General features: G+C 42.5%; 2 protein-coding genes across 13 annotated transcripts in view; both read left to right on the top strand.

Annotated features, from left to right (window-relative positions):
* Positions 1 to 196: 196 nt before the first annotated feature.
* On the top strand, positions 197 to 5,326 carry LOC139797906 (caspase-8-like). 7 transcript variants are annotated; one of them, XM_071747918.1, is made up of 8 exons: positions 197 to 645; positions 1,141 to 1,246; positions 2,259 to 2,397; positions 2,492 to 2,548; positions 2,868 to 2,935; positions 3,169 to 3,304; positions 4,026 to 4,527; positions 4,786 to 5,326. In XM_071747918.1, exons 1-8 carry the CDS (start codon positions 341 to 343, stop codon positions 4,919 to 4,921), a joined length of 1,449 nt encoding a protein of 482 aa, XP_071604019.1. In that variant the 5' UTR covers positions 197 to 340; the 3' UTR covers positions 4,922 to 5,326. The 7 variants fall into 7 exon arrangements, with proteins under 7 accessions (XP_071604019.1, XP_071604018.1, XP_071604020.1 ...); XM_071747917.1 differs by having other exon boundaries at positions 199 to 645; positions 3,166 to 3,304; XM_071747919.1 differs by lacking the exons at positions 197 to 645; positions 2,259 to 2,397 and having other exon boundaries at positions 3,166 to 3,304; positions 4,786 to 5,055.
* Positions 5,327 to 14,884: 9,558 nt separating this feature from the next.
* ADAM23 (ADAM metallopeptidase domain 23) overlaps positions 14,885 to 27,634 on the top strand; it is a 55,238-nt gene continuing 42,488 nt past the window's right edge. For 3 of the 6 annotated variants that reach the window (XM_071747942.1, XM_071747943.1, XM_071747939.1), the window contains exons 1-3: positions 14,897 to 15,260; positions 16,445 to 16,671; positions 25,693 to 25,769. In XM_071747942.1, the coding sequence (XP_071604043.1) occupies positions 15,095 to 15,260; positions 16,445 to 16,671; positions 25,693 to 25,769 (470 nt within the window). In that variant the 5' untranslated portion in view covers positions 14,897 to 15,094. Of the gene's footprint in view, positions 15,261 to 16,444; positions 16,672 to 25,692; positions 25,770 to 27,634 lie in introns of all 6 variants that reach the window. The other 3 variants (XM_071747944.1, XM_071747940.1, XM_071747941.1) reach the window with 3 other exon arrangements.

The following is a 27,634-nucleotide window of genomic DNA, read 5'->3' on the forward strand; positions in this document are numbered from 1 at the left end:
ACTTATTTGGAGAGAGTTTGCATTCTCTGAGGGTGGCTCAGGTGCTCAAGGTGAGCACTCAGGTGTTAGTGGTTGGTTTCAGAGGGATGAAATGCCAACTGGTAAAAAAAAATCTTTTCCCTCCTCCCTTGTGGGATTCCGCCCGAGGTGGGACACCCTCCCCGGCACTTACACGGTGATTTTAAACTCAGTCGTGTGTTGTTGCTGCTGGGTTTGCCGGTGTGCAGTTAGAAATCCCTCAGGAACTACATTTCCCAGGGGCCCCGGCGCTTCCGAACCGGTTCCGAACCCGCCCTCTCCGTCTCGGAGGCAGCGCGCAGCCTCGTTCCGTGCCGGGGCCATGGAGCTGCCGCGGCTGCTGCTGCTTCAGCTCAGCCAGGAGCTGGACAGAACCGAAGTGGCGGCTCTCAAGTTCCTCAGCATGGAGCACGTCCCCCTGGGGAAGCTGGAAGCCAAGACGGCGCAAGATTTTTTCGAAGTGTTGCAGGAGAAAGGGATGGTGGAGGCGGGGGACATGGCCTTCCTCAGGGAGCTGCTCTTCCGCATCGGCCGCATCGACCTCCTGGCTGGGCAGCTGGGCTCCAGCAGAGAGGAGATGGAGAGGGAGCTTCGGATCCCTGGCAGAGCCAAGGTGTCGGCCTACAGGTGAGCGAGTGAGGGGCGACGGGGCGGACAGGGACCTCTGTCCTTCTCCTGTGGCCTCTGCAAGCTTTGGCCGAGGGTTCGAACATCGGGCTGAGGTGTGGGAGGGAGCGCACAAGCGTCTTGCAGGTTCAAGCCGTTCAGAAGCTTGACATTTCTGACCAGGAAAAGGGAGAAAAGTCAAACCGCACCTTTTGAGAGCCCCCAGAGGGCTTCCTGCCCGGGTGCTGCCCTAAGGCTCCGGGGATGTGGCTTTGTTCTCGATTCCAGGAAGCTTCGGCCTGGTTTTTATCTTGGGAAAACTGAGATCTTTTTAATTGCAGCTGGTTTGACTTCTGGATGTCCTGAGACTGACAGCCTCCCAGTTAAAAAGGAAAATAAAAGGGATATGTGTTTGGGGGGAGGAGGTGAAGGGGCTGTGGTGTTGAATTGTGCTAAGGGACACGTTTGTGAATGTGATGGAACAGTGTCCTCCCTTCCCTTCCCTTCCCTTCCCAGGTACCTGCTCTTTCAGCTGTCAGAAGACATCACCAGAGATGAGCTGAAGTATTTCAAGTGTCTTTTGGAGGAAAAATTACCAAAATCCAAACTAAACTCTAAGACTGTAAGAATTTCTTTAATATTTCTCTTGGGGTTTTTTTTGTTTTTGTTTTTCGTTTTGTTTTGTTTGTTTTTACATGATTATTTAAGATATTATTCTAATCTGTAGTGGCATTTGTTTGCTCTGAGGGGAATGAGTAGTCACTCTTATGATGGTGAAAACACCAAAAGGAAAAGGATGGACCTGAAAGGTGTTATGGTGCACACAAGACTTGTGTGTGCCAGTGTTATGTGTGGCTTTTGCAGCAGTGTCACAGCCCCAGAGCATGGGCCAGTCCTGTGCCAGGCTCAGAGGCCTTCATGTCCAAGCCCCATCCTGGCTTTGAGGGGACTCAGTGGCTTTGGTCCTGATCCTGCCCATCTGAGTTTCTGTCAGCTGCTTTCTAAGTCATTGTCAAACACAGAAAATCATGTCTTGCTTTATACTTTTGTTTATTTCCAGACTTGGAAAATACAAATCTAAGCAGCAGGTTATTACCAAGGCTAAGGCCTAAGAATATGGAATTTTTAAAAATAGCCTTGCAAGAGATCCAGTTGCTCTCACAGTATCTCAGCCTGCTGGGTACTTTATTCTGCTTAATGACAGCATTTTCCCTCTTTAGAAAAGGAGAGACTGTGACCATCTGATGTTGCTGTTCTACTAAGTCCTTGAGCAGACCAAAGTGCTCTGCCACTCCCTGTTTGGCAAAGGCTCCTGTCCCTGGGGTCTCCTTTTGCTTCAGAGCAGTCTCTCTGCCCTGCTCCCATCTTTATGATTTTCCATGATTTTACCTGTTCTCAGCATGGCTCGAGATGGTCACTGCACTGGTTCTTGTGTTTCAGTTAAGTGCCCAAGAGGGCCACTCAGACTCAAACGAGTGGAAGCAGCCACTAAGTATGACACTATATATTCCTGTGTGATCACCAGGAGATTTCCTGGCTTACATCTTGTTAGATCTTGGCAGCTGCCCGTGCTGCAGCCTCCCTCCCCGTGGCAGCAGGGCTCTGCCCTACGAGCAAACTTTCTGATTCCACAGACGACGCTCGACATTTTCGTTGAGATGGAGAAGAAGGAGATTTTGGGCAAAGACAACCTAAATATCCTGAAGCGTCTCTGTGCAGAAATTAACCCCAGCCTGTTGAAGAGAATTGAAGAGTATGAATTAAACCTGTTTGGTAAAGCAAAACAAACCAAAACGTCCTCTTTCCCATACTTATTCTTGAAGTGACACCTAAGTGGCAAACAGGACTAATAAGGAATACTTTTCAGGTGAGGAAGAGATGGTCATCACAGAGGAACAGGGGGGCAGTACAGGAGGCCCTGAAGGTAACTGAGACTCTGAAAAAAACAATGTTTAGATTTTTCACTCTTCTTTAGCTTTTGCATTCTCTATACCACTTGCATCTCACTTCTTTACACAGGTGCTCTCTAAAAAGTGGTCAAGTGTCCAGTTACTTATCAACTGAACACAGTGCATTTTACTCCATTTTAACTGGTTATCTAGTGGTTTGTAGCTAACAGTTTAGGGTTTTCAGAGAACAGTTTTACCCTGGGTGGTACTTACGGGGATGGAGAATAGGAGCAGGTCTTCTCTTCTTCCTTTAGTGCTCTATTCTATACTTAAACTTTTTTTTTCTGCATTCAGCTCAGGCCAGATGGCTGCCATTACCTATGTCATCTGATTCTCCTAGCAGATGGAATCCATCTTCCCAGGTAAGTCAGATTGCTTCTTAGAAGCATCATCATTTTGTCTTAGAAAAGATAATTTCCCCATGAGGTGAACAGTTAGAAGCCCAACTGTTTAAAGCACTGCCTAGAAAAGGAAAAATGATTGCTGCCTAGAGAGAAAACCAGCTGGCTCCTCACCCTGCTGTGTCACTAGCAAGGGCTGAGCAGCACCTGGAGGAGAGTGCAGTAGTTTCACCAATGGTCTTTCTTCTCAGCAGCTGGAAACTTACAAAATGAGTAGCCAGCCCCGTGGAGTGTGCTTGATCCTGAATAACCACAGTTTTGCAAAAGCCAGGGAAACAGTGCCAAAACTCAGGAGAATGAAGGATCGTGATGGGACAGAAGTGGATGCAGGTACAGTGAACATTAAAGATGAGTCTGTGTATCTTCTCTCTCTGTCCTGTGCATTTCAGTCTTCCCTTTCTAGGATACTTCTGTTGCAATAGCTGAGTCAGCTCTGGCCCTGTGCTGACAAACCCTTGTCAACTCATCAAGCTTTTCCTCACTGACTCAGAACAATTCACTAGCATTTTGCTGCACCCTTAAGCACCAACCTCAGCCTGGGCTTTACAAGCTAGGCTGGCTTCTAAATCAGGCCTTCCCTGATGGTTCAGTGCCTGGATGGAGCTGAACTCTGCTTTATTCAGGAGTCAGAGTGCACAGTTTCCCTTCCTGTGACACAGGTACTCACTGAGTGGGTAGTGCCCTCCCCTCTGGGGTAAAGCAAGTGCCCTGCTTCATGGCTTTTAAGAGACGAAAGGACCAGGTGTAAAGTGAGTGGGGGAAAGTTACTTACACCTTTCTTCATGGTTCTGCATGCTTTCCAGGCAGAGGCAAAGCTGAACAGCAAGATAACAGGATGCCTTTTAATGAAGGTTCAGGGAACTCGTTACAGATATGATTAGTGATGAGAGTACCAGGTTACTGTCAGAGCAGAATGTAACTACATGGACAGTAGTGTAGCAAGATGTAGTAAGAAGGATCATTGATCATCTCTAGAAATGCAACTTGCAATTGCAGTGTCAAACCTTGGTGTAATGAAATGGCTCCAGTTCCCCTCCTGTTTACTTTCCAGAGGCTCTCAGAAGAGTCTTCAGCCAGCTTCACTTTGAAGTAGCAGAACATAAAGACCTCACTGCACAGCAAATGCGGGAGACTGTGGACTCCTACCGGTGCCAAGACCACCAGGACAGAGACTGTTTTGTTTGCTGTATCCTGTCTCATGGGAAAAGAGGCATTATTTATGGTGTTGATGGGCAGGAGGTAGCTATCCAGGAGCTGACCACTTCTTTCACTGGAGAGAATTGCCGCTCACTGGCTGGAAAACCCAAAGTCTTTTTTGTTCAGGCCTGCCAAGGGGATGCTTTCCAGAAAGGCGTGGTTGTCGAAGCAGATTCTGGAGAGCAAGATTCTTCTGTAGAATCAGATGCAAGATTTCAGGTCAGCTGCATCCCTTCAGAGGCAGACTTCCTCCTGGGCATGGCTACCCTGCAGGATTACGTGTCCTACAGAAGCCCCAGGCAGGGGACCTGGTACATACAGGCCTTGTGCAAGCACCTGGAGTACAGCTGCCCTCGGTAACCATGGTTCCATTGTCCTGCTGAATGACAGGGGTTTGGTTTGGCTGCAGTGGGAGGGCTCACTTGGGGTGAAAACAGTGATGAGGGACAGAGCAACACCATGCAGATTGTCCAGGCAGTTAGCTGGCTGCCCTGAAGCCTGTTCAAAGCAGGAGCCACTGGTGTAAATCAAGACGTGTGAGAACGTGGTAATTTTTCTGCTGTTAACTGCCCCCCTGACACAAAACACACTTGTGTTGTTTTTTTTTTTTGCAGTGGAGAAGATATTCTCACCATCCTGACAGCAGTGAACCAAGAGGTGAGCAGAAAGGGCTGCAGTGCAAATGCAGAGAAGCAGATGCCACAGCCCAGTTTCACCCTGAGGAAAAAGCTCATCTTTCCCATCAACTGAATGGGAGGGAACTGCGTGGCAGAGGAGCCGCCGTAGCCTGAAATAGGCTGTGCCAGCTAAGATTTGGGTGAAAAATAACAGACTTTCAGCATCTGCTCTTGCTACAAGAGCAAATGTTTTTTATTGAAGATATGGCTGAGGAGTAAAAGCCTTAAGAAATTTGTGTTAGTATGTACAGCATCTTACACACAAGAGCATCTCTGAGCTGGTCTCTGATTTGTGGCTTGCTGGGTAAAATACACTTGGTGTCCTCCATCAGCTGTACCACACTGGTCTTGCCTTAGTAAGGGATCTTTCCAATGCAGATTTTAAAAGGCAGCTGTTATGAAGCCTTGTGTATTTTGTACCTAACTTTTTTCAAAATAAAGGGAAAGAGGTGCTGCAATTTTTATAGGATATAATCAACTCGCATTGGTGTGTTCTGTTGCTTCTCTCCACCACTTAAAACCATTCATTTTTAGAGTGTGAGTGCACCTCAGAAGAGTCAAGCATCTTCATCTTCAAGCATCTTCCTGCATTTCAGAGTATCCTCTACATAATCTTCACAGTGAAAATCAGTTGCATCAGGTTTGAAGATGTCCAGTTATCCTTTGTTCACTTCCTGACCTTTGAGTGTCAGTTCTAAGCACAGCAAAAGAAGTCACTAAATAAGTACCCAGCTCCTTAAAAACATTTTTGTATTGTCTCCTGTGATTAGTATGCACACAGAACAGGGAGTTCTGCCAGCTGTAAGAAGTTAAAGCTTTGTTAAGTCTGTTTTGAACAAGATGTTCATTCTGCTACACCCGTGTTACAGCTTTCAGCATTAGTAATGGTGTCAAGGTAAGTGATTATTCAACTAAACACAGAGATCCTTACTAGAATTATTTTAAGAGCTTAAGTTCCTGGAGTCCTATGCTGAATGCTTCTCTCTTTGGTACCAGTTGGTGTCTATAAAGATAAGGGCAGAGAGGTTGCAGAGTGTGAGAAGGATTAGAACCTTAACAAGCAGCAGATGCAGCAAGCAGCTACAAAGCTACAAAAGGTGAGGAGCCTCCTGGGCTGTTGGGAGGGAGCTGGTCACCTGAGAATCTCCTTTTCTTTGTGTTTCCAGCAAAGGGCATCAGGCCCAAACACTGCAGGTCTTGGGCGTGATGCTTAGCCCTTTTCCCTGTGCTCCCTTGGAGCCTTCCACCCAGGGACTTACCCTGACAAGATGACCCTCATGAAACAGGTCCCACCATCCCTGCCCAAGCCTGTCCCCAGAGGGTGGGTGCCACATGGTGACCCAAGAGCTTTGCACTCTTCCCATCTCTCTGGCAGTAAGCCACCTGGGAGGAGCTCCCTGCCCACAGACTACATGAGTGATACCTGACACATTCTGGCTGATAACATTCCCAAAGGGAAGATCATTATTTGCCCAATATCTGCTTTTTAGAAGTTAAAGTTGTTACCACCTGCTGTTTGCAGTCTGCATGCTCAGAGATTGCTCCCCTGCCATGTGAGCATGTTGTTCCCTCAGTGACCTAGTTACATGAATAAAAATTCTTCCCTTTTCATAGCTACAGCAACAGAGAATTTTATCAGTGTTTGGTACTATAAAGAAAAGGTTACTGTGTCTTTAATTTTACGAGGGTGCTGTAAAGCTTGTAAGTTCTGTATGGAAGTCAGGAGAGAGCTTCTGATCAGCTGTCAGTCTTGTGTGCACGCTTCTAGAAATGAGTCTGGAGGGATGAGTCAGGCTTGGCAGCCCAACAAAAGATGTTCCCTCTGTAAAACAGTTATAGCTGAAAATGTAAGGACTGTTTCTTCATTGCTGTCTTCCAGGGGGGGCGGATAAAGATTGCTGGGATGATAATGAGCATTTTAAATTTGAGCTCTGCAGTTCAGCTCCATGACAGCTCATCAAAGCCAAGTAAGATTTTGTGCCCTGACTGGATAAGCACATCAGTGCTCCCAGGACAGGTTCTGGTTTTGGCTCTGCAACTCATCTTTACATTACCAAAAAGGGTTCCAGAAACCAGCATTTAAATGTCACTTTAAACCTATTCATATACTTATCTAAACCTAAATTGAGGTTTTTTTACCATATGGCTGCATCTGTAAGGGCTGCTCTAGCAATTGCTAAATAAAAGGCCCAGCAGCAAAGAGGAGGTATGTGTGAGCCTTGCCCAGCAATGTGTCTCTAAAAGGAACTCCTAAAAAAGCAAGGAAGGCAGATTTAGGATTTTTGTACCACTAGAGATAAAACTGCAGAGAAGCCAAGGTCATGCAAAAAGCCTGAAAGCCTTGGTTGGTATCCAGGCTGAGAAATGAGGGAGAGAGTGGGGAAAGTAAAGTTCAAAACAATTTGGGTCACGAAAACTGGGTGATTTTTTAGCTGTCATGAAACAGGTTGACATTTTGAACTGCACTGTTGAATGCCCACCTTCCTGAGGCAGAAATAGAATTCCATGGGTTCCTCATGGTAGGAGAATGCAAAATAATGCAAAAGAGGTTATGTAACTGATTGCATTGCTTTCATTCTAAACATGATTACCTTTTTTTCTTAGTGATGCTCCTTGTCCATATCCCTTCAGCTGTTGTTATTTCCCCCCAAAGACTGTAGGGGGCTTGATGTTGTGGCAGACTGTTTATTGTTTAAGCAGTTTCCAAATCAGTGGATGGTTGTGGCTGTTTAGAAGCAGATTTAAATTCTACTAGAGAAGTCAATTTATCTGTAGGCAGAATGAGGGAAAAGAGACATTTTGTACTCAGTAGGATTTATTTGGTAAACAGAAGTTTCATTGATTATACAACTGGCTTGGAGAGCAACATAAATTTGAGGATGGAGCTAAAATAACATTTTTTTAAAAGGCAGGAAAAAGCTGTCCAGTGGGAAGGGCCTTTAACTGCCTTTGGCCAGCAGAGGACAGATTGTCCTTTGGACTGTGCAGTTAATCTGCTTTGCACCTTTGGGCATGTTCCCCTGCTGCTTCATGCTTCAGCCCACCAAGCTCTACCAGCCGAGGCATATTTGTTTATTTATGTAAGAAATTCCTTTTCACTCCAGAGTATTTACATGCAGTCCCAGCAGATGAGAGCACTAATAACCATTAACAGGAACAACTCCATGATTAAACTCTTTATTTTGCAGCCCCATCATCCAGGTTTTGTGTATGCTTTTGTTATGGGAACAGGAAGTGAGATTTCTTTTGATTTTGGTTCTTGCTCAGGTACTGGGTGCTTGCAGTGTTTTGATTATCCCTTGAGTGTTCCCTTTCATCTGCAAGTCTGAACAGCTGATTTTCTGGAGTTGCTTACAATAAGCAAAATATTTTCTGCTGCAAGGTAATGCATTCCTACGGCTTTCTTAATATTTATGTGAAATTCTTCAACTGTGATAGTGCAGTTGGCACAACTGAACAAACCTTCACTGGAGGTGTGAAGTGCTTGTGGTGATGTGTCACTTCAAGCAGTAGCTGGCACGTGTGTGCATACAGACAGCTTTGGCATGCTGCTCCAGCTCCTCTGCAGCAAGAAATTGTGCTGGCATCATTCTGCATTGAAAACTTTGGCTTCTCAAGGCAGCAGTCTCCAGGAAGGAAGTGAATTTCCCCTTTATTTATGGGGCTTCTGGTGCCCACATGTAAAAGGCAGGACAAAGTGGATGAGAACCTGAAAGGTGGTTAAAGCTGGAGCATTTCTTAGCCATAAAATGTAGATAGAATTGAAGAGAGAAAAGCAATTAATTCCCTATTAGAAAACATTTTGTAAGTCATAATGGGGAAAGTTACATAGGAAATATGAGTTCTGAAAAATAAACATGTTGGGGGGGAGGGGATGTAGGAAAACTAGCACTTTTTCAATCATGTATACTCCAGAGATACTCCATGCAGGATAAAATAATGCTGCTTTAATTTCCAAGGAAGTCTTTAAAAAATGCTACATTTCCATAGTAGCAACAAATAATAACAACGTGTGTTTGAACTTCCAGTTAACCAGTGGGATAATCACCTCCAGAAAATCACGAGGAACATATGAATTATAGAGAAATAATGAGATCTTGAAGGTTGACTCAGTGTGAGCTCCTGTGGGCGAGAGGAAGAATGGAAGCAGCAGGGTAAGGGGCATAATTCCCCATCCCCCAGGTGTGGGCTCTGACAGTCCACATGGTCAGGCTGTGTGCAGCTCCTGGGGGTGTGAGAGGGGATTATCCACTGCCATGCTCCTGAGGACTTTTTTTTTTTTGTGTGTTTGTGTGTGTGTGCTCTGGAGATTTGTGGCTGAGATTTTTGTCCAGAAAATCAGCAGGAAGACAAGAGGGGTGCATGCTGCTTCAGGAAGGACTGGGTCTTGTTTGCCTTTGTAGCAAGGTGACACAGCAGAAGTAATTCCCTGAAGTGTCTGCTGCATTATGGCACTGGCAGTCTGAGTCTGGTAAACTAGTACAGTATTATTGGGCTGGGTTTCTTTCTGTGCTTTGGGAGATTGAAAATTTGTTGGAGCTTCCTTAGGAATCTGCTCAAGGAATTAGTAGCAGATATTATGCAGAACATTTACTGGGATCTGCAGCATTTTGATGCAATGGTACAAAATAACTGTGCTGACATTACCAGATGCTGTCTTTGGCAGATGAGTCATGAGAATCACCAAATCTGTGACTGACCTTTTCTAAATTTGGGAATCCATAGGTACAGACTGATAGGTGGGGAGAAGCTGGAAGAGGACTTCCTTTGGTTGTGTATCAAACTTGTAAGGATGTTAATTTAAAAGTGGGTTTTTTTAGGGGGGATATGTGTGGGATAACCCAACAACCTGTGATCCACATCCAACACTGAAAGTTATTTATGTAACAAAATTATATTTTAGTACTCAAATGTGCTGGAGACACCCTAGGACTTCAGCAAAACGTTTTGATAATACTTTGCACTGATCTTTCTTAAAAATTCAGACCCCATCTAGATATATGGTGGTTAAATATTTTAGGCTTTGTAGAGGAATTGGTGCCAAACCCTGGATGCGTCCTCAAAAAAGAATCTTTCAGGATAGTGTTTTGTGACTGATTCATCTCTATGCCTAATTAGGGAAGGAACAGGGAAACTGGTCCAAGTTTGTCTATGAAGAAAAGGCAGGATGCTTAATTGGATATAAGAGTTTCTTTTCTTTTCTTTTTTTTTTTTTTTTCTTCTTTCTTTTTTTTACTTCACTCTTTCACAGGGCTGCATTTTATGGAAATGCCAGGATTTTCCTCATCTGACTAACACTGCTGCTTCTCAGCATTTTTGCTTACCTTTTATAGCATAGGATGACAGCAGCAGCAGCAGCACAGACCTCTCTGCTGAATGCAAGGCTGTGTAAAAGTCCTTTTACTTGAGCATCAGCCTCAGCACCCGCAAATAATTGTAAGAATAATTTTTTCTTTTAATTTTTGGATGAACAGACCAAAAGCCACTATAGCACTTTTGAATGCAGCATTTCCATGCCCAGACAACCAGCTGCCAATAGCTAATAAGTTCCTTTTCCCATGCAGGAATTCAGTAGCTCAAGCATGTGGTGTACTGGCATGGCAATACCCCTTTTGTTCCTGAAGCTGATGCAGTCCTGGCTAGTCTGGGTGTCTCTGTGCTGAATGTAACATTCTTAATGTTTTCAACTACAGTCTCATGAAATTTTCACCCATTACTGGGGCTTGGATGCCATGAGCAGGGGGAATGAGCTATTAATGCTGGCGTTGGCACAGGAACAAATGGCTTTCTGTTAGGAATGAATAAATTTAGGCTGGGAAGTAGGAGGATTTACTTAGTGATTCTAACAATGAACTTCTGGAACAGCCTTCCAGAGGTAGTAGAAGGGCAAAACCCCCAATTTCTCTTAAATGCAGTGGATGAAAGGGGGTGATGCAATAGCCAGTGGGAGCTGATGCCTCCAGAGACCCCTTGCAGGCTGTTTCTCCCCTTGCACATGCAAGAGGCTCAGGGAAAAAGTGATGCTGTTTTTTCCCTGTCCTTTGCACTGCAATAGCTGCAATCTGGCTTCCTTAGAAGCTACCACTGGGAAGTATTTGCTGGGCTGTGTCAGGTCCTTGGGATGTGAACGTGTATTTAGTTTGAAGGAAATATTAATCAAAGTGAAGATTTCAGGAAGATTTCCCCTGCTGCCCGGTCCTACTTTCTTGGCACTGTTTTTACATTTATATCTCAGCAGAGTGAAATGAGCCAGCAAGGCAGAGGCTGGTGTCACATCCCCAGTTGGAAATGCTCACTTATTAGAAGAACAGCTTTTTTTTTTTTCTTTTTTTCCTGCTGGTGGCATATGTTTTGCTTGCTAAGTATATCTTCAGAGCAGCTGAACGAATGTGTTCTAGATAGCATCACTGACCAGCATGTTTCTGCTGCTTCTCTGTCTCTTATTAATAAATTGGACAATATGGTGAATAATTGGAGCCTTTAGGATCATAATATTTCCACTGATGGCAAAAACACCTCCCTGCATCTGTATCTTATGTACAGGAACTCACATGCAGTTGGTGAAGTGTTGCTGAGGAATCCTGCTAAACAACTTGTGAAATCCTTTCACTATGGATACTTAGTTACTTGCACAAGAGCACACTGCTAATTCTGAGATTAGTTTGCTGTGGTTTATCCCAAGTAATTCTTTCCCTGCAATTAAAAGTCGATTACTGATGCTAAGTTTCACTGATACAGATGGAGTTCTAATTAATAAAACGTCTGACTCCTTTGCTATTAGCAGCACAGCTCTGTCCCCTTCCTTACTGCATGTTGGTAAGATATGTTCCTTTTATCATCTTTCTTTCTTCATTTGACTTTACCATTAACATTTCCCAGTGTTTGGGGGAGGGAGCTTGCAAGATACAGAAGAATCTTGAGCCTCAGCTCTGTTTCCTGAATCAGTCTTATGTGTTTATTGCTTTACTGTGACATGTGTGGTTTTTTGGTTTGGTTGTTTTTTTCTCAGTCACTAAAAATATATTTGAAGAAGCTAAAAGAAATGGAATACTTGAAAAGTACATATTTTTCTGATCGAATGCTGGATTGCTCCTGGGCTGCTATGTGGTGGGATGTGTAGCAAAAGGTGGTTACATTATAAGAAAAAATTTTAACAGCCCTTTATAGGTGGATAATCTCTTTCACATTAATGACTGAGGAGATCTTTGAGAACAGCTGAACATGGAGGATCAGTGAGTATTCAAACGTGTGATTATAAAAGGTTATACTAACACAATGTAGTGTTCATTGCCATTCTCAGGTTTCCTCTAAGTATAAATCATCCACACTTACACTGTGTATGATATAAAGTGGGTGAACAGGAGTGGCATGAAGTTTGAGCAGAGCATTGTTTTAGGTGTTAACCTCCTGTTGAGAAGCAGAAAATGGGTGCCACCTTCTTCTGCATGCAAATTATAGGTTGTGTGGCTTAGTTAGGTGCCAACTAATGAGGTTCTGTTGTGGTTCAGTGTCCCCTGTGTAATTACCACTCTTTAGATCTGCAGTGTCCCTGGTACCCCTCCTAGAGCTGTTAGATTTCTTCTCTTGTTTACAGCACTGCCTGGCTTACTTGCTATTGCAATTCAGAAGGAAATGTCCCTTAGCAGATGTGTCATTTTGTCCTGTGTCCCTACAGCATGAGCACAGCAGGGCCTTGGCCTGTGGCTGAGTACCATGAATAAATCACAGTCCTACTGGACCACTGCTCTGACCTGGTGGCAGAACTGCCTGGTAGGCTCAGTATTTGACATTCTGGTTTCCTCTTCTCTAATGGTTGTCACTGTTGTAAACCTGACAGGCACTGTTCCTACAGCATCCTTGCAAAGGCTTTGTGAGTTATTGGCCACCCATCTTTGTACCTCCTCAACTTTTTTCCTTTATGTTCCTCTTTCTATTAAAATGGGAAACATTGTCTCTGAGAGGAGTACCCAGGATTGCTCCACCTGCTCATGGGTTTTAAGACTTAACTGGATTCTTGAAATAAGGTTTAGCTGAGGGACTACTGCTGAAATCCAGAAATTTTCTTTGTTTCCTAGTAAGACACAGTCTTACTGTGCTCACTCAGTAAGATCAATATTATTTATGCCTTAGCAAGGAGCAGTTTCTTTAAAAACATTCTACAGAGAGACTTTCAGGTGATATACTGCCTGTTTTCTTTTTTTCAGGTGATATAAGAAAAGGTGTGTTGGAAGGTTGTGTCTTTATCTTGTTTACCACCCTGGACTAACATTTCTTGACCGTGTCTCAGCATGAACAGCCAAGGCTATTACTGGTAATTTTACATCTCCAGCCTTTTAGATTTGACTTGTACTCACCCCCTGTGCTCACTGACCCCCATCCTGATAAGAGGAGGAAGGAATTTAAAAGCTCTGGGCTATCATCTGGAGATGTGACATAGATTTTGTCCCACCCAGACTGAACGTATGTCCATGGGTTAAAAGAAATTTTGAAAGTCTTTGCCCCAGGTGACCTCTGTAGAAAGAGGCAATCGTTATTTTGTCCCCTCAAAACCTGTGCAGCAAACCCAAAAAGGATTAGTTTCAGAGAGCAGGTGTTTCTAGTATTTGTTGATGCTAGACAACTTTTTTTTTTAAATTATCTTTTTTTTTTTTTATGGTTTTTTGGTTGTTGTGTGATGAAAGTTTCTGGATTTTATTTTTTGCAATTATATGGTCATTCTACTCTTTAGTTCTTTGCTCCTAAAATCCTTAATGGTATTTATTTATTTAAAATCTAGATCAGCTGAGAGTGCTGATCTCTTGCTGTGTTTGTGGGGAGGAACAGGGTTGCTGTTGATTAGTGATAGGGAGCAGGTGGGCAGGGTGAGCTCCATGGAATCTATCTGGGGACGTGGGCACCAAGAAAGAGCATTTTATATGGAAAATGGGTAGAGCTTTCTCCCTAGACCTAGGCAACTAAGAAATCCTTTTGCACTTTTGCTCTTATTTTCCACATCTGATCATCCTGTGAATCTGTCTTCTGTGTGGCTGCTTGCTGTTACCTGCTTAGATTTTAAGCTTCCACAAGTAGCACTCATTTGACCAGCCTGAGAATTCAGAATTACCTTTTTTATGGGCCCTATCAGGACTGCTGTGAAGCAGTCTTCCTGGTAATAATTTGTGAAACAGATTATACGTTCTAAATTCATAATGCTGATCAATTCAGGCTGAAATCTAAGGAAAACTATGTGAAACAGAGAAAATTCCTCTCTTTCTGAAAGTCCATGTGGTATCCAGACACAGAGGAGAAGAAATAAGCTGAAAAATCAAAAGCAATACCCAGAGGGTAATGAGAAACATCTTTATTTATTCAGCAGTGAGACCTGCACCAAAACAATACATATTATTCTTGGATAATTTAAGGCAGAATGTGCACTAAGAACTCAATATCTAAACATAATCTCTGAACTCAGCTTCCAGGTTTTTCTCTGACCCCTGAATCCACAGAATGAATAAAAAGCAGGAGGCTCATCTTTCTCATCTCGAAGCTGTTTTTTGTCGTCGGAAATTTTCTTCATCCAGGTGCAAAATTTATCAATTTGTGACCCCGCCTGTCTGGGAGCAGAGAAGGGTTCATGGGAAGGGCCCCTTACATCTCCTGCAGCACCTGGGGGCTGCGAGATTCGAAATTCCCCTCAGCTGTGCACTCGCAGAGCTTCCTTGGGAGCAAACCCACCCATTTTTTCCTCTTCTCGTCCCAAAACCTCCCTCGGGGCTGCCACTTTTCCGCACAACGCGCGAGACTCTTCCGTTGATGACCTCCCCGCCTCACCCTCGCGGCGCACCTGACCCTCCTCAGCAAATCACACATTTCGCTCTCATTTCGCTCTTTTACTCTGCCCCGGGTGCCATTTCGGTCTCCGGGGTGCTCACCGGCACCGGGAGAGGCGAGGTGCGGGGGTCGGTGCCCGCCGCTCCCCTCGGGGCCGTGGGGAGGGTGGGGCCTCCCCTCCCCTCCCTGCCCTCCCCTTCCCGCCCAGCGGACAGCGCCCGCGTGCGCCGCTGCCATCCCGCCCTCACGCTGAGGTAACGGGGGCTGCCCCGGCGGGAGAGAGCAGCGCGGAGCCCGGAGCCCGGGCGGGTGCGGCCGCGGGCAGCCCCTGCCTCACCTCACCCTCCCCAGCTCACCCTTCCCTACCTACCTACCCACCCGCCCTCTCTTCCCTCACCCCCGCCTCTCTCCGCACCGCCCCGGGGCGCTATGAGCCATGAAGCCGCCCGGCAACATCTCCCTGCGGCAGCCTCGCTGCGGCCGCCGCCTCCCCGCCGCCTGTCACCTCACGCTCCTGCCGCTCCTCGGCCGCCTTGCCTCGCTGCTCCTGGTCCTCCATGGCTCCTCCTGCCCCCGGGCCCGCGCGGCTGCAGCGGCCGACGGTGGGTATGAGGCGGGGGGGAGATGTTCTGTGTGTGTGTGTGTTGCTGTGTTCGTGTTTATGTGTTGCTGCGTTCGTGAGGTGTCCGCCGCCCATCATGAGGGGCCCGTCCCCTCGCCTGGCCTGGGGTGACCATCCCCGGTGACATCCATTTCCCCGGAGCGATTTCTTCCTCCTCCGACGCCCTTTCCTACCTTTGTGTACGTCTCTGATAGAACAACAAAAAAACCAAACAAAAAACAAAAAACAAAAAAACAAAAAGGAGGGGGGAGGATGGATTCAGAAATCGTTTCGTTGCGCGCTGGAAAAAAAAAACCAAAACCCAACAATGTGAGGTGTTTTTCCCCCCTGATCTTGTGAGGCCGGCGCTGCAGCCTCAGAGGCGGGCTGGCGTGTTGTGGGAATGAGGCTTGGTGAGCTATGCGACAAAAAAGGGCTGAGGTGGTGCCGGTGTGTGTGTGAGGATGCTTGAAGCCGGGGATGAGGCTGTGGGGGGCTGATCTGCTTGTCCGGCCATGGGTTTTTGTCTCTGCTTTCTGTTTTGTTCGCTTCTGGCTGCCCAGCAGGGAATAGTGGATGTGGTCGGTCTGTGCGCTGTGTTGCTGCTCCTCTCGTTAGGCTGCTTGTTGATTGACTGTGTCTTGAAATTTTGATGAGAATGGGTACGTCTGAAAAGCCTCCCAAGAAAAGGGCTCTCGTCAAAGTTAAAAGGGAGTGGTAGAAAACTTCCTATTATGTAAAGGGAATTGATTAGCATTCAGGGTGCATCTGAATTCAGTTTGTCTTAGAAATATGAGGAGTGTTCTTAGCCTTTTGTAGATGTCTGCTTCTTTTTGTGTGTCTCTGACAGAACTTAGCTATCTAAGAGGGTCTAGGGGGTAACTACATATCCATTAAGCTTTTTTTTTTTTTTTTTTCCCCTCTTGGAGGTTGGGAGGCATTAAAATATTTATAATTCAGGACTGCATATGAAAAGGTATATGCACTTAAATAATGCCATTTCTGAAAATATTTTATGTGTGAAAAATGGATCAGATCTATCTGAATGAGTAAGCTATCTTCTTGCTTGCTTGAGTGATTAATAAAATACTAGAATATTATATTGAAAGCAAAATATGTAACCTTTTTATGGAAATAAACACATTCTGCCCTCTTATTTATGGCTGGCATATCTTTCCTCCTCAGACCTGCACTGGAATGAGACGGCAGGCAGCATAGAGGGAATCCTGGCAGCTGAAGAGGACACATTTCAACAGAATAAAAGCAGTAACAGTAAAAATGACAGCTACAGCAATGCAATCCAGAAGGAAATCACACTGCCTTCAAGACTGATCTATTACATCAACAGAGACTCTGAAACCCCTTACCATAACCTGGATACTAGGGCAAGGCACCAGCAGAAACACGACAAGGTAGGGCAAAAAGGGGCTCATTTGCAGAATTTTCAGAACAATGTGTGATGTGCAACTGTGTTGAAATGTTTTATTCTCTAGATCTTTGGGACTTATTGGGTGTTTTGGGAATTTAAGGAGGCCTTATAAGAACGCAATTTCCACTCTCTTAATTTTAAAATCATTATTTTGAATTTTAGGGTGGTTCAGAAGCTGAGCTGCAGATAAAATGAATAGGAATTGTGCAAAGTTGACCTGGCTGATCAGTGCAGACTTTAGTGTCTTTACTTGTGGTACAGCAACATCAACAAAACGCTTCTTTCAGAATAGTGCCAGATTGCAGAAATGGAGTTTCTTTAGAATCCAGAAGTTACAGCATGAGATACTGGGCTCTACATAATAAGTGCAGTATTGGTTTCCTGCCAGTGTATGACCAGTGAAGGCCACTGCAAAGTGTTACTGGGTTTTGTCAAGTAATACCTTCATTTTTTAAATTTTTAATGACAAGAGGCAGTATTTCGTTTGGTAGAGATGCAGGTACTTTGTTTTTTTAATTTTGGTTTTTTTTTTTTTTCCCCCCTGTAATTTCCTGGAATTCAATCAACTTTGGTTTTGTTAAATAACTTGGTGAAGAAGTAAACCTAATCTCAGCTGTACTGGTTTGGAGGCAACCCTTAAAATGATTCCGTCTTATTTTTATAGATTTTTATTTTAAAAAATAATTTTCTTCCCAGAGGTTAAGGTAAAGTGAAGGTAAGGGTAGTTTGTATAGAAAGAGATTGCAGTGGTAGATTGTATAGGTAGGGGAGGCAGCAAAGCAGATCAGTCTGCTTGATATTAGTGAGGGACTTAGCTATAAGGGGGTTTCTACCTATTCAATTGCAGTTATTTTGAATTTTTAGAAAGTGGATTCATTATGCACTGTACATGTTTTGTTGAGACTCATTATGTGCTGTTTCACATGGGAATTAAGATGGAGGCACTGTATAATCTCTGAAAAAAGATGAGTTGCACAGGTTTGATGTTTTGATGGGAAGGAAGGATGCTTGGTTGTGTCCCAGCTGATTGAACCCTGTATAGCAAAATGGTGCAGGTGGCACACAAAAAAGCTGCTGGAAAATAGAGAACTAATGTCCCTTTAAAGTGAGATCACTCCTTTAAGTTCACTTAAAAAGCAGGGATTTTCTGTTCTCCTCTTTGTAGAGCAGTGTTTCTGCACGAGTTGTTTTCATCTCTTGGGGATCCAGAGAGGAGAATGTCTGGCAGTCTCTTTCCTTTCCCAGCATTCCCACAAAACATTGCTGCCTGTCCCTACCCTTCCTGTGCCCTACCTTAGCTCTACCTGTTGGGGTGAAGCTCTGCAGAAAGCAGTGCTGGCAGAACTGGTATTGATTTCCTGGGTGGTGCTTGGTGCTGAGTCTTGTGTGAAATGGATCTCTCCTTCCTACTCAGTGTGTCCCTTCTGAGCACAGGGAATGCCAACGCTGCAGGTTTGCCCACAGCAGGGTTCTTTGGGATCGGGGCTTTGTGGGCAGTGACGTTATGTTGACTTCATCCTTCTGGCATGAAGCTTCTGATGCTTTGATCCATTTAGTGGAAGGAAAGGGTTGATTATGTTACTGGATTGATTTTTGCATGTCTTGCTTCCAGAGCACCATAGAGGACTCCTCCTTGCTCCCCAGAACACTTGCACCTTGTGTCTTTCCTTGCATGAAACTCTTTCTTTGCCCTTCCACCTTCTATACCAATAATGTATTAACAAATTTTGTGATTATTTTGTTCTCCTTAATATTCACTATAATCATCAATTGTAAAGCAATAACTGGAGAGGGAAGTCTGCCTAGGATGTAAGAAAAGAAAGAGAGGAAAAAAAAGAGAATGCAATTGGATTGTAAAAGAGGGGTTTGGTTATTTGTTTGTTTATTTATTTGGGGTGGGATAGGTGGGTATTTAGTACTTGCTTTTATCCTTTCCTGGCATTAAAGTAAATAGTGTATTGTAATAAATCCTACTTGCAATACTTATGTGATCCCACACTGGTAATTAACAGAAATAACTACTTTTATAGTTAGGTAAAGAATGAAGTCCATATTTATATATCCAGGATTGAATTTTTTTAGCATGTGAAAAAGTAAAGTATGTTGCATAAATACATAGAGGTGACAGTTGAGGAAAGAAAAAAAACACAGTTTTTGTTTTCTTTTTTTACTGTTCTTGGACCTATACACCCTTAAACCTGTATATTTTTTTGTCAGCCTTAACAAACCATTTCTGGGCCTGTGCTGTGCACACTGCCTGACTCTGGGTATTATTCAGTAGACCCCTTTCTGCAGGAGTTGTGTGTAGTGGCCATATGGATACTTTGTGGGATTAGGCCTGGATGTCTCAGAAATGCTGAGTCACAATAAGGAGAGGGGAAGAGCAGAGGAAATTGTGTGCATGTGGGAGGAAAGAGGTAAAGCTAGAGAAGTATGGTTATGTAAAATGGTTGACAATATTTAATGTTTTTAAAGCCTTTTCCTAAAAGCAAAAAGCTGGGGTGTGCCAGCTGTGACAACAGTGTACCAGAAAATAAAAAATAAATTGCTTTCTTAGCATTCATCCCCTTTATGCCCTTTTGAATTTTGTGAAATGCCATCATAATGAGAGGGAGTGTGTGATCTAAACTGTTGGTAGAACCTCTCTTATTTCTTCTTAGTCCTCTGCTAAGCTTTTTCTCACTGTTGAAAGGAATGTTCACCATAGTTTTGACTAAGTGAAGTGGTCTGGGGCCAGGATGGGCTGAAGTCTAGTGTATTATCTCTTTTCTCTTTGTGCTCATTAAAAAAAACAAGCAAATTTCAAATACTTGGTGCTCTAAAAATCTGTGTACCTGTTTCCTCCCAGTCAAATTAAGGCGAGCTGGTTTCGAGTTCTTCTAAAGTTATTTTTAGTGTGAAATGTCTAAAAATTAGCATCTGTTTATAAAAACATACTGAAGAAGCTCACAAGAATCCTTAAATTTGCTGAAGAGGTCTGAGTCATCTGTGTTCTGCTGCTCTATCTAAGCTTCTGCAGATGGAGGTAGCACTTTGAATTGGTTGGTATCCTCCTCATTGAACCAGCTGCCTGACTCCTTCCTTGGGTTCATTTCTGCAGGCTGCAAATACAGAATTGTTAGGACCTAGTGGGAAGGCTGCATGGGACAGAACTTGTCACAGGAGGCTAGAAGCAAGGACAGGAGGGGGAAAAAAGTCTTGCAGTGCAAGAGAAACATGGCTCAGGGCAACTTTGCCATGTTTTGAGTGGAAAATACCTTGAACTGGGTGCATGTGAAGGCTGACTGTCTGCTGGGCAGTTTGTTGTCACGTCCCTGAATTAGTAATTTCTCTCAGAAGCTGTAAAGAAGCAATGCATAATTCTAAGCTGTTAGTGTCATTCTGGGGAGGAGGGAGGTGTTAAGAAAGCTGTCTTGCAGACCCTAACAACTGGAAAAAAAAAGTGATAGTTCTAACTGTGAAGGCAGCTCCTCACCCTGAAAAAATAATTTGTGATATTTTTCTGTGTCTGAAAGTTCCAGGTGCTTCTGTTGAAGTCAGCTGTTTGTCATTTAAACAGGGAAGTTCCTCCTGCCAAGGCTGCATATTGTATTTTGTGTTATGCTGCCCTGCTTTAAAGGTTGAGATACCATGGTGTCTCAGTCCTTCATGCACCTTGGATATGCAGCCTGTGAAAGCTGAGAGGGAAAGCAGCATCCTTAAAATGGAAGAAAAACAATGGGATTGCAGCCATTTTAAAGGAGGTGGTGTTGGAGAAAAAAGGTCTGTTCTGTAAAAGATGAAAAATCATGGTTAATAATATCTCTAGAGCTGGCATTGTGTGAATTCTTACTGAAATCCAGATTAAAATCTTGTGGATTAATTATTGCATTACTTTCCCTTGTCTGGCTTAGGCCAGGTCTTCACTTTTAATACCCATTTAATGAAAACTGATCAAAACAGTGAAAACTTCATGTTGCTTATGTGTATGAGTTTAAGACTATTGGTGGATTTTTGTAGTATTCCATCTAGCTTTGCATTTTTCCCAGAATTTTCCGTGGAGAAGCCTCAGTTTACACTTCTTGCAAATGGCTCATTTTGTGTACTTTGTCTTTTTGTTTTTCCTCTCTATTCTATATTGAATTTGTGTCAATTCAAAGGCTTGTCTGTACTCTGTCCTCAGTAGTTACCAACAGAAGGCTTGAAATTGGTCTCCTTTACCCTTCTTTTGTTTCTGGGAGTAGGCGGCCATCTTCCTTATGCCTACCTGAAGTGTGGGGCACAACATTTCTGAAACTTTTTTTTTTTGTGGTATTTCTATGTCCTTTCACAAGCATCAAGTGATACCCTATGAAAGGTTTCAGTCCCTAAACATTAGGTAGGGCAGCACTTGCACTTGTTAGGCCTGGTTCTGAAGCAGAAATGAATTTATTGGGTTGTCTGGCGTTGGTGGGAAGCTGGGTATTACAGGAAAACAGTCCAGTGTATGGATGCACTCATTTGTGGAGTCTGCTGAGCAAAATGGTGAGGGGGATGTGGTTTTAGTGGCCAGTGTCAGTGCTACAGATCCTCAAGTGTTGTCTTGTTGGGAGAGAAAAGTCTGCTCTGGGCCTTGGGATGAGAAGAGCAAGAGCAGGATTGGTCTGGTAGGGTTTCCTGTTCAGCAGTCCTCAAGGCTTGAGTGCATCAGCACAACCTTTCTTTTGGAAATTATTCAAGAGCAGAATCAAGTAATAAACAGGATTTTTTCTGAAATTCTGTGTGTCTCAAGCCTGAGTTTTCACATGTGACATTTACGTATGTTTTTTGGGATGAAGTGCTTCTTTTCCAAGGAACGGCAAAAAGGCTTTCTTGGCATCTATGCCATCTAGTAGATATTTTCCAAAGGCTGCAGAAGGATAGCTGCTGGATGAAGCCTAAGGAGGGGCAAACAGGCTAAAAGAAGAATAAGGAGCAAATATATAATCAGTGACATTGTTTTGTGACAAGTTGTGCTATTACCACAAAGGCCGCCGTCTAGATCAAAAAGATGTTTTAATGGTGTAAAATCCATCTAGATCTGGCTTGGGTTGCTAAATCCAAAGTGGCAGTGATGAAACCCCTTGCTCAGCTGTTGAAATGAGAGAGGCAGCTTTTGGCCATTATTGTAGTCAGCAGAACTCTATGCAAAAATAGATTTCTAAAAGCAATGAGCTTGGCAACTGGAGATAATTTCTGGATTAATATTGTAGATGACCCATAGGTGCTCTCAGTCAGTTAAATAATGCTGTTATTTTTATTTTAAGACTTGTGACAGAATTAGTATTTTTGGAAGGATAAGGCACTGCATTTGGCATAGTTTTACTGTGAAGAAAGCAAAACCAATATTGTACTTTACTTTTTATGATGATGCTTGTAAAATTCCTCAAAGTCTGGAAAAAGTGAATTATGGACAAATGATGCCCAAGCAGAGTCATGAAAACAATGAAAGTGTTCAAGCTGTGACACACATCAGTAGAACTGAGATTCCAGTTACAACTTCCTAGGCCGTTTTTATCTTGAAACACAGTAAGCTAATGACTGATTTGAAAGAAACTGCAGTCCTCTCTATATATGGATTTTAGCTACTGTTTTCTGCTTTGCACAAGCACTCTTAGAAAGAATGGCTGTAGTATGAAGAATCTCTTGCTACAGTGAGTACACAAGTAACCTGAGCTTCCAGAACAGTGAGAAAAGACTTTTTATTCTTTTTTTTTTCTTTTTTTTTCCTGTCTAAAATTTAGCTTTAGGAGCAGGACAAATTTAAAAAACTCAGACCCCCACCTCCCTTCAACCTACTCATCTGTAAATCATCAGTAAGTCTTTGCTGCAGAAAAAAGTTTATGTAATTTTGCAGCTTTGCCACTGGAGTAGATTATAGCTGGCAGAGCAGGAACCTCTGCAGAGGTTTTTAAATGATGAACAAATGTACAAAGGAATCTGATCTCCTGTTTCAGTAAAGAGGACTCCTGCAGATGTGAATGTATGCATGGAAGCAAGTGGTAGGAAAAGGTGGTTATTTTTCCTGTGAAAAGACATGGCAAGATATCCAGTCTCTATATATTCTTCAAAATATATGCTAATGTGCATTCTATGTACTTCAGTAGCTGATAAAACTGTGAAATTAGAAGATGTGTAACAGCTTCCACTTCCTCCCCTCATGGTGGTACAGGATGGTTTAACTGCTGGAACAGCCACTCACAGCTCCCTGGGAGCTTTCTGTGCTGACTTGTGGCAGGAAAAATGCCAGATTTTGTGTTGAAAAGTCTTAGTTTCATTACCCTCATCTGCTTTATGGCTTTCTGGGGTGGTTATTTGTTATTAAATTGGCTTCACCACATTTGCATTTGGCTACAGCAGGGGTGTGTCACATGCACTTGAATTCAAAGTGGTGTTTTTGCTGAACTGCAGAGATTTAAAATCCATCCAGTGTTCTTTTTGTAGCCACCAGTTTGAGCTGAGTCTAAGGAACATGTTCTGCTGCAGGGCAGCAAGTGAGTCTCAGCTGCTTTGCAGCAATTGCCTGTTTGCCCAGGTTGCAGATGTCAAGGGAGGCACAATAAGAGTCAGCAAACAGTGGTTTTAAATGCAGCTGGTGTTTTGTTTTTGTTTTTTCCTGCAATAGCAGTGGTATTAGATATAACCCTACAAGAACAACATTTTTATGGTATTGTGACCAAGAATCTAAGTTTGTGGCTCAGGGACTTCTGGAAGCTTTTGGATTTAATAGCCCTTGATGGGACTTTCTAATGCTGAGATTGTCTGGTTTGGGGTTTTTTACACATGTACATTTTTGGTATCTGTGATCTCTTGTGCTGAAGTGTTAGAATTTTGGTATGTTTCAGAGGCTGAACACATTGACCAATAGGCTGTGATTGCTTTGGAGCTGTGTTTTATTGTTTGAGGTGGTACATCATCCTCCACACTTTAACATTTTCTTAATCAGTTAAGTAGCTTGCATCTTCTCTGGCTTATTTAGTTGGTTTGAAATTCATACTCTGAACAACTCTAGTGACAAAACAAAAAAAATTGATGAAAAGTGAAAGAAATGCTGCACTTAAAACTGCAAGGTCTATTTTTATTTCTAAACTAACCCTGGAAAAAATACATAACGTCTGATGTTACCTTTTTGTTCAAATTGGCAAAGTATAGTGTGTGGGGTCACTGATTGTATTGCTTCTGAAATAACTTACCTAGGTGGCTAATCACATACTACAGTCACTTTTTGTCATGTTACTCTGTTGCAGGAATGTTACAAGCTGTAAATTATTGTCTTGTATTAAAGGAAAGACTCAGTCTTCATGGTCTGCACTAAAAATGCAAATTTATTCAAAATCACCATGTTTATCCTCAAGCAGGAGATATTTTAAAAACTTCCAAACTGAAATACATATATAAACCCCCCAATAAAACTAGGTACTCTAGGAAATTCTGCAGTTCTCATTTCTCATGGTTCCGAACGATCTCAGTGAAACAGTACCTGAACTTTTAAACTTTCTACAGAGTTAATATTGAAGTGTTGTATATTGAGATTCTATTCTTCTTTTATATATATGCAAGCTTTTGTCCTTGCAGATTCTCTCAGACTCCTGGTGGCAATTCTCTCAAGTCACCGAGTGATGGAGATTCTTTCCATCCCAGTCACCTCTTTGTCTTTATACTGAACCTGTTTCACTCTGGTAACCCAGTGCAGCTGGGAACTCAGGCCAGCCTTATCTGGGAAAGGGTAATAAAACAACAAAGGAAACATCACAGCTGCTTTTAGTCACCACAGGGGCTTTTAGAAATAGTTGTTAAAATATGAAGGGTTTTATGAAACTCTGTGGATACCTTTGCTGAGAAGTAAGATGAGAAAATCAGTGCTGCTCTGTGTAGTGTAAGAATAGAAGAGGAACATTCATCCTTTGTGGTGGAAACATTTCCAAAGGAGAACAAAACTGTAGGCTTTGAGGGCCATAAAATGTAACCTTCATATGAAATTATGCCATAAAGTACCTAGAACTTTATTTAGGTTTTGTGACATATGTGAAGATCATTGAGGTGTTTAATAAAAAAGTAGGGGTTTTTTTCGATGAAAAGGTTTAGTCATGTGTTCCATAATGCTCCAACTTCATGTAGTTATTAATGCTGTATCAAATTAATGTATAAGTAAGCATGATGTGATTAGAACATTATCACAGAACAGCTTTTATGAAATTCAGATCTAATCTCTTCTACCCTGTTGGAACAATTGTCTTCACAAAAAGAAATTCTTGGATCATCTCTTATCTTCTCCTTATTTTTCCAGAAAACAGATGAGCAGGTTTTAAGTGTGTTGGGCTTCAGTTACAGCAGTATTGAAAAGAGTAAAGAATGCATTTTATAGCTCTGTCAAAAATTGAATATGCTGAAAGTGAAAGTTAACTCCCTAGACAAGATAAGCTAATGTTGGGTTTTGTTGGGTTTTTTGTTGTTGTATGTTGAGCAACATCAGTTCTCTGGATGCTGGTTTGGTTGCAATGCCAAATACAAAGCCTTTAACTGCAAAGGGATCACTTGAAAGGAGCATAATCTATAAAATGCCTTTATAAATTTTATAAAGGAGTGTAAATCTATAAAATGAGCACAGGCCTTGCTATGCTTTCTTTACTCGGGGGAGTGTATCACAAATGCTTTATTTCATGCCTTTTAAAATGAATGAATGCAGTAAGATAATTAAAAGAACAGTGTACTATGTTACTTTTGCTTCTGTTACATGGCCATCTGGTTATGGCAAAATATAGACATTTATATGTATCTTTTTCTTCCCTTTTTTTTTTCCCCTCTTGTTTTTGTGATGAATGAGTGTGTAATTGAAAGCATGCTTCTCCAGGACAAAGCTTTTCATATGCCTATGAGACTCATCAAAAAAAGCATGTTTTCCATAACTTTGTTTTTCACATTTGTTACATATAAAGAGCACTGATTCTTTTGACACCTTTAAATGCTCTGCAAAACTGTACCACAGTCCTGTGTGTTCATGTTACAGGCTGTACATCTGGCCCAGGCAAGCTTCCAGATTGAGGCCTTCGGCTCCAAATTCATCCTTGACCTCACACTGAACAAGTAAGTGCACAAATTGAGGTTTTTTTCCTTTCCTAATTAACTTATAGTACAAAGTCAGGGCATGTGAAACCTGAACATCTGCAGAAAAATACTGTTATCCAAGTTTCTTAATACAGAATAACATTTAGCCTTTTTAATGTGAGGTAACCATTACCTTTGCTGATTTTTGTATCATTTGCACCTTTAAAATTTTATAATTCATGATAAAACAAAGGGTGATAAATAAAGAGAATCCAGTACCAGTAGAGTTTGAAAGGTGTGGGGTTTCTTGTGCATTTTTTAATGTACTGATGCACTGTCATACAGATGTTATCCTGGTTGCTCTGGTTGGTTATAGGAATATTGTAAATTATTGTGTGAAAGGCTGATTTTTTTTTTAATGATCTGGAAAACGTGCTGTTGTCACTAAAATCATGAAGTTCCTAAGGAGGTAGAAATCCTGATCATTTAGCTGTACTGAAAGTAGCAGCTAGGGTCTTTTACAAAAAGACAGACAATTTTAGGTATTTGTCAGGTAGAAAGAACCTGACTTGCAACACAGGTCCATGGTGGTTTAATTGTTCATATCACATCTATTTTTATCCTCAGCTGCAGGTATTGGGACTATGTTGTCTTTTAAAAATTGTAATGAAGTATTTTTTGCCACTGGAAGTTTACAGTGAGCTTAAGAATGAAATAAATTTAAAAATCAGTACTAAATCCTGGAAAGACAGAATTATCTACAGCACTGTTTAAGAGTTCAATGTCTTCCCCTTCAGGTCCATATAAAGTCTTGTTTTGGTCGTGACTGTCATGTAATAAAGTTTTGTGAGGGAGAAAAATGCAAGTTCATTCCCTCTGGTAGCTTCTCAAAGCAGCAAGCTGTGGCTTCTTTATAATCTGCTGAACTGTTACACTCTCACATTTTACTGCTTGGCTACTACTTGTGAGCTGCTTTACTGTACAGTGAACTGGGAATATTTCCCTTCATCCATGCATGATTTTGAAGGTGGGTGCTCTAGAGCCTTTCCCCTGGGACTGAGGCACAGGGAAATAGGTACCTGAGCTGCACAGAAACAATATTAAAATAGCAGGCACAAAATCTTCTCTTCATTCCTTCTGAAAACTTCCCTCAAAATGTAGGGTTTTTTGGGAAATGAAAAAGCCCCCACCAAAACCAGCCTGCATTTTTTCTTTGTTTTCCCCATAGAAGTCCACCTAGGTTTCCAGGAAACTGGTTTCTCTTTTCAATGAAGAGATGATATCTGGCATCTCTGGCATGAGCTGAACATACTTCCCACACCCATTTGGCTGCAACATGACTTAAATTTTTGAGACATGAAAAGATGATGACTCTTGTGAGCAGTCAGTCTCTTATGTGAAGTGCAGCAGTACAGCCAACATATTGCAGCCAATTTTTATCTGTCAGTCTAAAGCTAATAATTGTACAGTCTTTGTGATGGGTTTCTGCAGGGCTGAATTTAACTTGAGCTTAGTCCCAGAGGAGATTAGATCGTTGGTATAATTAAAAAAAAACCAGGAGGGCAGTAACTGGATTATTTGAGAATCTATTTGATACTTCTTTTTTTCTCAGAGTTCTTTTTAAATGGAAATAGGACAAGTAGTCACAGATTTCCAGAAGGAAACTTCAAATATTCATAACATTTTCTCAAATAAAACCTTAAACATTTAGGGTACTAACGATCCTGTAAGATACACAAGCTGCTGAAATAAAATGTGAGAATATTACCATGGTAAATTTAACTCCAGCCTTCTTTTTAAAATGTGTTCCAGATGTGTTAGGATGTGAAAAGAGTGTGTGTGTCCTCCTGTGAGTAAGTAGAGTCTGGAGTGCCTCAGCTCTAGATAACAGAGCTTTACTGGCT

Source organism: Heliangelus exortis, chromosome 6, assembly GCF_036169615.1.
Source record: "Heliangelus exortis chromosome 6, bHelExo1.hap1, whole genome shotgun sequence".
NCBI lineage: Eukaryota > Metazoa > Chordata > Aves > Apodiformes > Trochilidae > Heliangelus > Heliangelus exortis.